This window comes from Hyperolius riggenbachi, chromosome 2 (genome assembly GCF_040937935.1).
Source record: "Hyperolius riggenbachi isolate aHypRig1 chromosome 2, aHypRig1.pri, whole genome shotgun sequence".
Taxonomy (NCBI): domain Eukaryota; kingdom Metazoa; phylum Chordata; class Amphibia; order Anura; family Hyperoliidae; genus Hyperolius; species Hyperolius riggenbachi.
In genome coordinates, this window is record NC_090647.1 from 272,379,226 (window position 1) to 272,392,024 (window position 12,799).

The 12,799-nt window shown below is 45.4% G+C and overlaps 2 protein-coding genes across 2 annotated transcripts in view; both read left to right on the forward strand.

Annotated features, from left to right (window-relative positions):
* Nucleotides 1-316, forward strand: part of LOC137544971 (probable E3 ubiquitin-protein ligase DTX2) — an 80,318-nt gene extending 80,002 nt beyond the window's left edge. Inside the window, exon 9 of the mRNA XM_068266070.1 lies at nt 305-316. Within this exon, the coding sequence (XP_068122171.1) occupies nt 305-316 (12 nt within the window). The remainder of the gene's footprint in view (nt 1-304) is intronic.
* Nucleotides 317-882: 566 nt separating this feature from the next.
* The window catches only part of LOC137544972 (uroplakin-3b-like), a 36,837-nt gene continuing 24,920 nt past the window's right edge, over nt 883-12,799 (forward strand). Inside the window, exons 1-3 of the mRNA XM_068266072.1 lie at nt 883-931; nt 1,473-1,622; nt 1,712-1,910. Coding sequence (XP_068122173.1) covers nt 883-931; nt 1,473-1,622; nt 1,712-1,910 — 398 coding nt within the window. The remainder of the gene's footprint in view (nt 932-1,472; nt 1,623-1,711; nt 1,911-12,799) is intronic.

Here is a 12,799-nt window from a genome sequence, read left to right on the forward strand (position 1 = left end):
CAGATCTGAAAAAGCCTAAAAATGAACTCCAGCCTTATTTGTCAAATGCTTATATCATCAACAGTTTAAAGCGGAATATAACCCAGAATTTCTTCTTTGCTCTAAAAGATTATTTACAGCATATAATATACTAACACAATGTTTTTTTTTGTTTTTTTTTTAGTAAAACAGCATTCAAAGGGTTACATCACAGGGCTGACTCTTTCTTCTGCAGGGAGAACCCGCATCCGAACTGCTTATAATCTTATCTTGTGTACACATTCTTTCCTTGATACATTTATGTAAACATTCTCTGGCTGTGCAGGACTTCAGCTGATGATGAGTCCTGGAGTGAAAAACAGACCAGAAATAACTGCTGGCAGAATTTGAAACAGAATCACAACAGTTATAAATAAAATGCACCAGCAGCTTTCAAAGTAAATTAACTGAACTTTGGGAAGTTATAATATCTAAATGAATATTAATACTTGTGCACAAAAGCAAATATGATAATTGTATGGGTTATAAAAAGTAGGAAAACACATTTTTGTTGAAAATGTTGTCAGAGTTTTAAATCGCTTTAAAGGGAACCAGAGAGGTTGGGGGGAAAGCTTTTATACATACCTGGGGCTTCCTCCAGCCCCATAAGCCTGGATCGCTCCCACGCCGCCGTCCTCCGCTGCCTCTGTCCGCCGGTACCAGGTCCCGTCATTTCCGCCAGTCAGCCGGCGGACGCGACCACTGTTCCGCATCACAGGGGCTCTCTCCATATACTTACGTGTGCGGTTCCAAACTACGCAGGTGCATGCGTAAGGATATGGAGGGAGCCCCTGTTCATGCGGAATATTGGTCGCATCCGCCGGAAGTGACGGGACCAGGTATCGGCGACAGAGGAAGCTGAGGATGGCGGCGTGGGAGCGATCCAGGCTTATGGGGCTGGAGGAAGCCCCAGGTATGTATAAAAGCTTTTTCTATTTTTTACATAGCTTCCTCTATGGTTCCCTTTAATGATGGAAGAACTGTGAAAGTGGGATGCTCATCCAACTGCTAGCATGATATTAAAGAGAAACCGTAACCAAGAATTGAACTTCATCCCAATCAGTAGCTGATACCCCCTTTCCCATGAGAAATGTTTACCTTTTCTCAAACAGATCATAGTATGTATGGCTAATATTGTGGTGAAACCCCTCCCACAGTGTGATGTCAGGACCGTGGTCTTTACAGTTTCCTGTCTGTGAACATCATTGCATTGTGTGAAATAGCTGTTTACAACTGCCAAAAAAACAAGCAACATCTCCTTTCACTGACATCACCTGCCAGCAGTAAAAATGTCACCATGTGATAAATGTCAGAATGTAAATCAGGGAGAGGAAAGATTTTACAAAAACACTGACTAAATCATTGATACATAATTATTGTAAAAATGAAGCACTTTTTTATTACAATATTTTCACTGGAGTTTCTCTTTAAACAATTTACTCTCTCTTTTTCAGGCTTTCCGCTGGCAAATTATGTTCCGGAACTCACTAACAGCGCTATTCCAGGGAGAATAACAACTAGTACCTTTGCATTGGAAATGCCACAGTGTGTTTTTGACTTGAATTCAGCTAATAATGTTTGGTTAGTTGTGGCTAAAGACCCAGGTAATGATATCTTCGGAGAAATAATTGTAAATATCTATTTATAACAGCTGATAGAATTTAACATAAAAAAATCTTCTTTTCCTTTGAAGTTAATGTGGGCACGATACCTGTGGCTACTCTGTCTCCATACTCTTCACTTGGTACAGCACAATACTACCATACCTTTAAGCAGCCTGAGAAATATTATCCTTGCTCGAATACACCTGGATATATACGAGTTGGCGATGATTCTACCTGTACTGCCTTTGACGGTTACTGCAATGGACCTTTACCGAAGGGGAAATATCTGTGAGTTACCATTTATAGTTCTCGTTAATGCCAATTACATGTCGGTTTAATAGCTCAATTTAATGCATAAAAAGCCTTTTTTTACTTCGATCGATTATTATAACCGATCAAAGAATCAAATGGATCAAAAATCGAGTTGTCATTTTGGTATAGAATCGATTCTTATCAGATGAAATTCGAATTCTTAAAATGAATCAGTCTAGTATGTCGGGTTATTTCAATCGATGGGACAAGAATGGAGAGCTTTCTTTGTGTATTCAGTCGATCTTTACTTGATCTGATTCTTTAGGATGCTTATTTTGTGATTGAAATAGTCTCCGATCGATTAAAGTTAGAAAAATAGAATAAAAATCGACCCTATTGTATGGGCAAAAAAATCGATTCATGTTCAATCGATTCATTTATTTTTAATTGATTCTAAGAATCGATAGTGTATGACCAGCATTAGAGATAAATGCTGTTTTTAAACTTCTTGCTGAGCAAATAAGAACCCTTTTTTTTTCACAGTGCCACTAAAAGGCCTATCTGGAATAGGCAAAGTAGGAAATGTTATTCTATGATCTCCCATGTACATAGTCACCATCCCATTCCCACCATGTTCATTAGTGTTGCCTCTTTCTCAGCAGAAGACAGCCTTGGGTTCTGATTTAGCTAGAAATGTACTGTATATAGCTAGACCATGGAATTATCAGTCTGCTCATGTAAATGGGTTCATTTTCTGGTAGATGTGTAAATAATACTAAGGCTCCCTCCTTTCACACCGATTCTGTTGCCATTATGCCAATGGCATATCTTTGCTCAGATCGTTCTTCAGTCCCACCACAAGGTTACAGAAATGTTGCATCGCACCTTCATAAGTTATATTGTGCTGGCATGGGTCTTTCAAGACACATGCACAGCTATAGGCAGTGGCGTAACTAAGGAACTGTGGGACCCAGTGCAAGTGTTACATTGGTCCCCCCCCCCCCCCAAAGCATTCTATAAATAACAATACTTATGGCACCACAAAGCCTGCCAAGAACATCCACACAGTATGAGAGAAGTTAGGAGAGGAGGGGAACAGTTTATGATTACCACCATTCAAAGCGTGTATAGAAATTATCATTACAAGTATAGCACCATTGAAGAGCTAATACTGGGGTTGAGGGAGGGCCCTCTGGTCCAATGGCCCTGGTGCAGTCGCAACCTCAGCAACCCCTATTGCTATGCCTCTGGCTATTGGGATTTGCATGCATGTGTAACGATTGGTGTCAGCAACACAGAGTTTTCTGATTATTGGTGATCTGCAGTATCACCAATAATACAGAGGCTATACCTGATTATGTGGTGATCTGCAGAATCACCAATAATACAAGTATAGCTAGACACAGGACACCTAATGTGGTATTGTGTTTGATGCAACAGTAATAAGAGAAGTTATCTCCCGAGGAGCGGGAGACACAGACAATATTGCAGCCAAGGATCCCCTGAGGGGCAGGGGATTCAGACTGCACTGCAGCCAGTGGACTCCTGAGCAGCAGGGACCACTGGCAGTGATAGAGAGTATGATCACCTGAAGGGCAGGTGACCAAGGCTAAACAATAGCCTAGGATTCCCTGAGGAGCAGGGAATACAGACTATACTGCAGCCAAGAATTCCCTGAGGAGCAGGGAATTCAGATAGTACTGCAGTCAGTGGACACCTGAGGAGCAGGGACCACTGACTGTGCTGCAAGATGATCTCCTGAGGGGCAGGTGATCAACAGACACTATTTGCAACTAACAGACACCTGAGGAACAAGTGTCACTGATAGTACAGTAAGACTAATCACCTAAGGATTAGGTGACAGCCCTAAAGATTTCCCTTACTAGTGGCAAGACCCACTAGTGGGGATAGAGAGGTCAGACAAGCAAGGTCAGCAACGAACGGACAGATACAGTACAGAGGCGGAAGACTGATTCGGCATCCAGGTACAGGCAGAGTCGGCAACAGTAGACAGATAGGCAGAAGTACCGAATCAGCAACCAAGAGAGTAGTCAGGAGAGCGAGAGTTCATAACAGATAATACAGTAGTAATATAGCAATCCTAGTCTAGGTGTGAAGTCCTTGGTTTCAACACCTGGGAACTAGACTAACAGATGTACAATAGCAATATACTGTAGCAATAACCTAGTCTAGGTGTGAAGTCCTTGGTTTCAACACCTGGGAACTAGACTAAAGAATGATACACAAGTCTAACAATATAATAGTACTTAAAGCTATCAACAGAATCTGACTAAGAGTGAATTCCCTGCTCCGCCTGGTTCTAACACATTGTAAGATCTGACTAGGGTCTGAGCGCTCACACGTTAGCATTCACAACAGCAGACAACTTGCAACTGACAGGCAAGCCCTATAAATACCCAGAGCGCTCACAGCACCGCCCCAGTCACTCAGCCAATCCGGAGCATAGCTGGAGTCAGCTGATCGGCCTGATCAGCTGACTCCCCTTCTACTTGCATAAAGGTCCTGTCGCCTGGCGCCCACAGCTCTTAATCTGTGTGCACTAGAAGGACCAGGCGAACCAGCAGCATGTAGCTGCGCGGCAGAAGCCGCCGGCTGGAACGCGGAGATGGCCGCCCTGCCGCTTGCCCATGCGGCGGCATCTCCGCTATCCTTTACAGCATGATGTGGAAAACTGTTGCATGCCATCATTTATGGAATGTGGGGAAATGCTGTGAATCCCATGCCTGTGGAAAAGGGCCCTATACAGTGAGGCATACAGCACCATTTAATCACTCCAACCGGACGAATATATCCATCCAGCAGGAGCTGGTTAGTGGCAATCTGGACGGATATATTTGTCCAACAGAGTTGCGGCGGGTGCATGCGGCTCCTTCCCGGCCACTATCACTGGGTATCAATTGGGGAAGGGGAATGAGTGTTCCCCCGAGCCAACTGAAGCCCCTGTGAATGAATCAACATGTTTCGAATCACAAGTCATGTTGATTCATAAAACTGAAAATAAAAAAAGATCGAGCACTTCCTGGTAGCTACCAGGATAGTGCTTAAAGAGGAACTCCAGTGAAAATAATGTAATAAAAAAAGTGCTTAATTTTTACAATAATTATGTATAGGTGATTTAGTCAGTGTTTGCTCATTGTAAAAAATGTCCTCTCCCTGATTTACATTCAGACATTTATCACATGTTTGCACTTTTGGCATTTGGAAACAGCTGTTATTTCCCACAATGCAACAAGGCTCACACAGTGTGATGTCAGTACCTGAGGTGCTGACATCACACCGTGGGAGGGGTTTCACCACAAAATCAGCCATACAGAGCCCTCTGATGATCCATTTGTGAAAAGGAAAAGATTTGTCATGGGAATGGGAGTATCAGCTACTGATTTGGATGAAGTTCAATTCTTGGTTACGGTTTCTCTTTAACACCACCTAGTGGCCAAAAAGTAAAATTAAAGTAAAGAAAATAAATGAAATAAAGATGATATATATTTAATAGAAAACCTAATTAACCAATTAACCTCCCACCCTTCTCCATAGCTACAAAATCAAAACACTTTAGAAAAAAAAAGTGACCATTTAAAAAAAATATATAAATAGTTACCTTAGGGTCTGAGCATATTTAATATGTATGTAATGAGGGCATATTACTATTATTTTAGCAATAAGGGGCTTGTGATTATTGATAGGGCAGAAACAGAAAAAAAAATACACCATTATTTCCAAATAGTATATTGTCCCCATACATTGTACTAGCAACATAATTTAAATGTTGCGATAGCCAGGACTAATAGGCAAATACAATGTGTGGCTTTAATTTACAGCATCATTGTTTATTTTAAAACTATAGGTTATGGAAGTGAAGAAATAGTGTATTTTTTTTTTCATTGTTCTTTGTTTTTCCCTTTAAAATGCATAGAAAGTGAAGTAATTACTAAATGCAAATATAACCCCCAAAAAGTTGTGGCAAAAAAAATCAAGATATCGATCATGTAGGTGTGATGAGTAGTGATCAAGTTATTGGCGAATGAATGGGAGAAGCACTACAGGGGAAAATTGCTTCTGTCCTTAAAGGGAACCTGAGATGGGGTCCCCGCCATAAAATACACATACCTGGGGCTTTCTCCAGCCCCAATCCGGCCTGATCAGAACCCTCCCGGCAACAGGAGCAAGACAGGGGAGTGCACCTGGCCGGACTGCGCCTGCACCGACTTGCCCAGACTGTAGGATTTTTGAGGGTCATTTGCGGGCAAACAGAGAGCGAAAAGAGAACACTGTGGGAATGATCAGGCCAGATGGGGGCTGGAGGAAGGCCCAAGTATGTATATGTTATAGCGGGGGGCCCCAGCTCTGGTACACTTTAAGGTGAAAACAGAGCAAAGAATGTGAACACCGCTTCAACCCACTTATCTCTACAACAGTGCAGGATCAGGTCAGCAGAGCCCAGAAAAGATATAGGAAGGAAGATCCGCAGTTGTCTACTATTCCAAATCTTTATTTTAGGACATATCCAAATAGAACAGACACAAATAGCATCATATTGCTGACTTGTTTTGAGCTACACTAGCTCTTAATCATAGCTGGTCAAACAATGGCAAATCCTACATATATAGGGAAGCACCTAAGCACCAGCCCCCATATGCTCCACCGAGAACGAGGGCGGAATAGTACTCAATATGGGGAGTTGGAGGTAAATCTCCTCCCACCTAGTTGATGCAAGGTGCACATGTACAACACGAACATGATTTAAAAAAAATCTACTAACCAGTGGCGGACATACGGCCGTGCAGGCCGTGCCGCCGCACGAGGGCCCCTGAAGTTCCGCTGCTTCAGGGGCCCATTAAGTATTGCAGGGTTTTTTTTAAATTTTGCTTTTAATTTTTTTAACCTGGGGGGCCCCGACTCCTGTCCTCCCCCCTCACCTCGGGCCCCCCCTCATGCGGCGGGAGAGCGGAAAATACAGGAAGTCTCCGGCCGGGGCTGCAGCAGACGCTAGAGGCAGCTGCCGCTTGGTCTCCGAAATGTCTCCAACTTGGAGACATATCGGAGACCAAGCGGCAGCTGCCTCTAGCGTCTGCTGCAGCTCCGGCCGGAGACTTCCTGTATTTTCTGCTCTCCCGCCGGCCGCCGCGCATACCGGGAGGGGGGCCCCGAGGTGAGGGAGGATAGGAGTCGGGCCCCCCACCCGGATAGCTACCCACCCGGCTACCTTACCCACCCACCCGGCTACCTTACCCACCCGGCTACCTACCCGGCTGCCTAACCACCCTGCCGGCTAGCTACCCACCCACCCGGCTACCTACCCACCCGGATACCTACACACCCACCCGGCTACCTACCTACCCACCCGGCTACCTAACCACCCACCCGGCTACCTACCTACCCACCCGGCTACCTAACCACCCACCCGGCTACCTACCCACCCGGCTACCTAGCTACCCACCCGGCTACCTAACCACCCTGCCGGCTACCTACCTACCCGGCTACCTACCCACCCACCCGGCTACCTACCCACCCGGATACCTACACACCCACCCGGCTACCTACCCGGCTACCTACCCACCCACCCGGCTACCTACCCACCCGGATACCTAACCACCCACCCGGCTACCTAACCACCCGGCTACCTAACCACCCACCCGGCTACCTAACCACCCACCCGGCTACCTACCCGGCTACCTAACCACCCACCCGGTTACCTACCCGGCTACCTAACCACCCACCCGGCTACCTACCCGGCTAACTAACCACCCACCCGGCTACCTACACATCCACCCGGCTACCTACCCACCCACCAGGCTACCTACCTACCTACCCACCCGGCTACCTACCAACCCACCAGGCTACCTACCTAAAGACCCACCAGGCTACCTACCCACCCACCCAGCTACCTAACCACCCACCTACCCACCCACCAGGCTACCTACCCACCCGCCTACCCAGCCACCCACCAGGCTACCCACCCACCCAGCTACCCAGCCACCCACCAGACTACTTACCCACCCGGCTAAGGGCTACCTACCTACCCACCCGGCTGCCTACCTACCTACCCACCAGGCTACCTATCCACCCAACCACCCATGGGAGCTGCGCGCCGGATGGAGGCTGGGACAGGAGGTCTGCTGCTGCAGGTGAGTAAATGGTTTTTTTTATTATTTATTTTAGCAGGTGTATGTTCTGGGCAGGTCTGCCACATGATTGCGTGTATGTTCTGGGCAGGTCTGCCACATGATTGCATGTATGTTCTGGGCAAATTTGCTACATGATTGCATGTGTTTTCTGTGCAAATCTGCCGACATGATTGCACGTATTTTCTGGGCAAATCTGCTGACATGATTGCACGTATTTTCTGGGCATATCTGCCGACATGATTGCACGTATTTTCTGGGCATATCTGCCGACATCATTGCACGTATTTTCTGGGCATATCTGCCGACATCATTGCACGTATTTTCTGGGCATATCTGCCGACATGATTGCACGTATTTTCTGGGCAAATCTGCCGACATGATTGAATGTATTTTCTGGGCTAATCTGCCGACATGATTAAATGTATTTTCTGGGCAAATCTGCTCACATTATGTGTATTTTCTTGAGAAAACCTGCACAATTATGTGAATTTTCTGGGGAAAGGGTCACCAAAACTTGGGCCCACTGTCTTTGCGTTGCACTTTTCAAGGGAACCTGAGGTGAGAATAATATTGAGGCTGCCATATTTCTCTCCTTTTAAGCAATACCAGTTGCCTGGTTGCCGTTCTGGTCCTCTGCCTCTTATTCTTTCAACCATAGACCCTGAACAAGCATGCAGCAGGTCAGGGGTTTCTGACAATATTGTCAGAACTGAGACGATTAAGCTGCATGCTTGTTGCTGGTGTAATTCAGTTTATTACTGCAGCCAAATAGATCAGCAGGGCCGCCAGGCAACTAGTATTGTTTAAAAGGAAATAAATATGGCACCCTCCATATCACTCTCACCCCGGGAACACTTTAAATTACAGTTAGCTCCGCCCTTATCCGGTCATTGCCACGCCCATTTTTCTAAACGCCGCAGGTTCTATCCACACCCAATTTTAGGTTATCGCCACGCCCATTTTTTGCCGCGGCGCAGGTCAGGGGGGTCCACAATTGATATTTTGCACAGGGGCCCACTGCTGCCTGTGTCCGCCACTGCTACTAACATAGATAATGAGGGATTAAAAATCATAAAAATCATAAAAATCACCCAGGAGCAAACAAGGAGAGGAAAAAGTTACACCAACAATAGCCGACATATACTAATGTGCGGTGACAAAAATAGGGGCTAAAAAAGGAGAACAAAAGGGAAGAAAACACCCCAAAAGAAGAGAGACCAAATTGGGCCACAGTAAATTAAGTAATGAGCGCCAACGCCAAGTCCCACCTGGCATTCAAGCCCCGGGGGCACCTGGTGCTCAATCTGTGTATCCACATGGCAACCTCTTATAAAGATCTCCCCCTCTTTTTGATGGTGTAACTTTCTCAATCCCCTGAAACAGGAAACCCATCATATTCCCGCCCTGTAAATCCCTAAAATGCTTTGCCACATTTGAGATATTCGTAGTGGCTCATCCTGCCCCCAAATAGTGTTCAGCTACTCTCTGTCTCAATGGCCTCGTGGAACAACTCACATTTTGTAAAGAACACAGAGTGCAACTTATGAGATAAACCACATATTTACTACCGCAGTTAATGAACTGCTTAATGCCGAATTGGCGGCCATTTGAAACAGAGACAGCCATTTTTGTTTTCTGATGTACATGACAGTACCTACATGTGGAAACACTACATTTATATGAACCTACTACTGACAAGTTCAACCAGGTGTCCAAGTTGGTGTCAGAATTATATAGACTAGGTGAAATAATTTGACCCAGGGTCGGGGCCCTCCCACTAGAAAACCTCACACCGCTCTTAACAATTGTTGCAAGGTCAGCATCTGCCTCTACGACAGGAAAATATTTAGCAATGCTGTTGGTCACCTGTTTATATTCTACTGAGTAAGTAGTTATAAAGGTGGGTCTATGGTGCTCTTGATCACGATCTTTAATGATTTTTAACAACTCAGATTGAGATTTCTCTGTGGTTCTAGACCTCCCTCATTTATTTGACCATGCAGGGAACCCCCTAGCCCACAAGCGGCCCTCAAAGGTGTCCAACTCTCGGGGCAAATCATTCTCTTCCGAGCAGTTCCGTCTGGCCCTAACGAATTCGCCAACCGGAATACCATGTATTGTCTGCTCTGAGAGTGGCATTGCCACTGCATGTCTTTCTATAGATGCTGGTACTGATGACTCCAAATCCAAGTCACCCCTCAGTATGATATCGAGATAGCTGATTGAGACCCCATCAACTGAATATGTGAATTAAAGTTTTTGTTAAAATAAACCACCAGGCACCCTGCACTCAAGATGCCACCTCTCCAGATGATCAAAAGGTCGTCGATGAACCTCCCGTACCACACCACATCCTCCAGCAGACGGCAGGCTCCCCCAAAAACATGGCACTCCTCCCACCATCCCATGAATAAATTCGCAAGGGATGGTGTCAGAATCCGCTCTGCTGGACTTGATTCCCTGGACTGTTTTGTTTTCTATGCAGCTTGCATAGTTCAGTCCAGGGAAGAGTCCTTTCTGTCAGTTTGCAAGGCTGACTGGTTTGCATCCACTTGTCATGCAAATTGCTTGTCTGCTTCCTTTGAAGGTTTCTAGTATAAATGTCATTTCCTCCCAGAATTCCTCATTAGGGAAACTTACCTTAGAGCCTCAGCATCTTGTTGCTATATTCTAGTGTAGTTAATTCTTGGGAAGTGCTCCTTGCATTCCTATTAGTGCAGTCAGGTTGTGTATTTGTACTGCCTATTCTGTCTTGTCTTGTCTGTGCGATTGTACTATTGCCAGCGGTGGCTGATAGTGAATCGTTCTGTCCTGTTCTTAGATCTCATTCGCCCTAGCGTTAGAGGCGGTGGATCTTTCTTGTCTGAATCTTGGAGTATAACCTAAGCTGCGGTTGCTACTGGTAACTACTTCTGTCTGCCTTGTCTGGACCGAATGCTTGCTGTGGTCTGGTGTGAGGTAACCGATTAGCAAGCGTTCCTCTCTTGTCTGAACCTTGGAGTATAACCTTAGCTGCGGTTGCTACTGGTTACTCCTGTCTGTCTTGTCTGGAACGAACGCTTGCTGTTGTCTGGTGTGAGACAACTCATTAGCAAGCGTTCGCGTTATCTGTTTGTTTTCTTTCTCCGTGTTCATTTGTTAGTCAGGGTTGGTACGTTTTGCCACTGTTGCGCTTAACGTGCGGTGGCCGTAGCGTTAACGCGCTTGTCTCTGTTGCGCATATTGTGCGGGGACCGCGTTTAGCTAGTTCATTTGTTATTTTCCTTGGCGTTCAGGTTCTGGTTATTTGCTGTGCCTTTCTTACTCAGTTCACGCTCTGTCTTTGCTCTATCTTGTGTTGCTGATAGCAATCGCCTCTCTTGTGATTAGCTTTCTTACTCTGGTCTGTTCTGATGTGATATGTCTACCGTCGCTGGGTGGCGACTAGATTGGTAGACATTCACATAGTCTGTCTCTGTTCATGCTTTCTTCTGAATTGCTACTTTGTTGCCCAGTCTTGCTTAATCGTACAATCGTACAATTTCAATCTGGCATCTGTGGCTGTACAGAGGACTTATCCCTCTGTCCTCCACAGTTTCATCTGCTGGTTGGAATTCTCCTCTACAAATCTATACTGGGTACTTTGCTTCTGTGACTGTGCCGATTTCCTTCTGCTTCAGCGCACGTGGCCTCTGGAGGAAAATCCTGCCATCAAACATGAAGTAATTGTGGGCCAGGAGGTTCTCGATGGCCATAAGAATAAACATCCGAAGATCAATTGAATAGAACCTGGTGAGGTGGAAATCAAGTGCCCTAAGTGCCAGATTATGTGGAATGCATGAGTACAGTGATTTGACGTCCACTGCGACCTACTTCCCATTTCATGCCCCCCCCCCCCCCCCCGCTTGCCAATAAATGTGTAGTGCCCTTATCATATCCTGGAAGGTGTCTTACTAGAGGCTGCAGTAAAAAATCCACCCAAGACCCCAGGCACTCCCCCAGAGATCCAATACCAGCCACTGAGGGTCTACCCTCTGGGGGAGAGCCTGATTGGTGGATCTTGGACAGATGATGGAAAATGGGAACAAATTTTACCCCCAAATAGTCCATAAATCTTGTGTCAATCACTCCTAGACTCTGCCCACAGGATTAGAGACTACATAATCTCTTCTGAAACTCTGGGGTGGGATCCACATCTAGACTCAGGTAGGTGTCTGTGTCATTCAACTGTCTCAAGGCCTCATTCCCATATGCCTCACTGTTCAAAACCACCACAGAGCCCCCCTTATCAACATTGCGTATCACAATCTGCTTGTTGTTTTGTAAATCCCTAAAGGCATGGAGCTCTACGGAGGTAAGATTGGGGCGAAACAATACGGGAGGATCCCCAGTCAGTTGCAACAGGTCCCTCTCAACCAGTTCTTGAAAAGTGTCAACATGTGTTGATCTGGCTGCAACAGGGTAGAAGTCAGAGTTTTTCACTTGGACCGGCTTAACATAATTTAAGGTGATAATACCCGTATTGTCAGACGACAATGCATCCAACATCCATCTGGATCGGGTATCCTGAAAATCACCAATATCAGGCATACCGTAATTTGTGAAGTTACCCCCATATCCCCTGTCCCCCCAAAATGTTTTCTCAAGAGGATAGACTTGACAAAACGATTCATATCAAGTAGTGTGTCAAACACATAAAAATGATGCGTTGGAGAAAAAAAAAATAAGCCTTTAGAAAAAATTTATTTCAACTTCTTTAAGATCATAACTAGACAAGTTAACAACATTATTATTAGTATT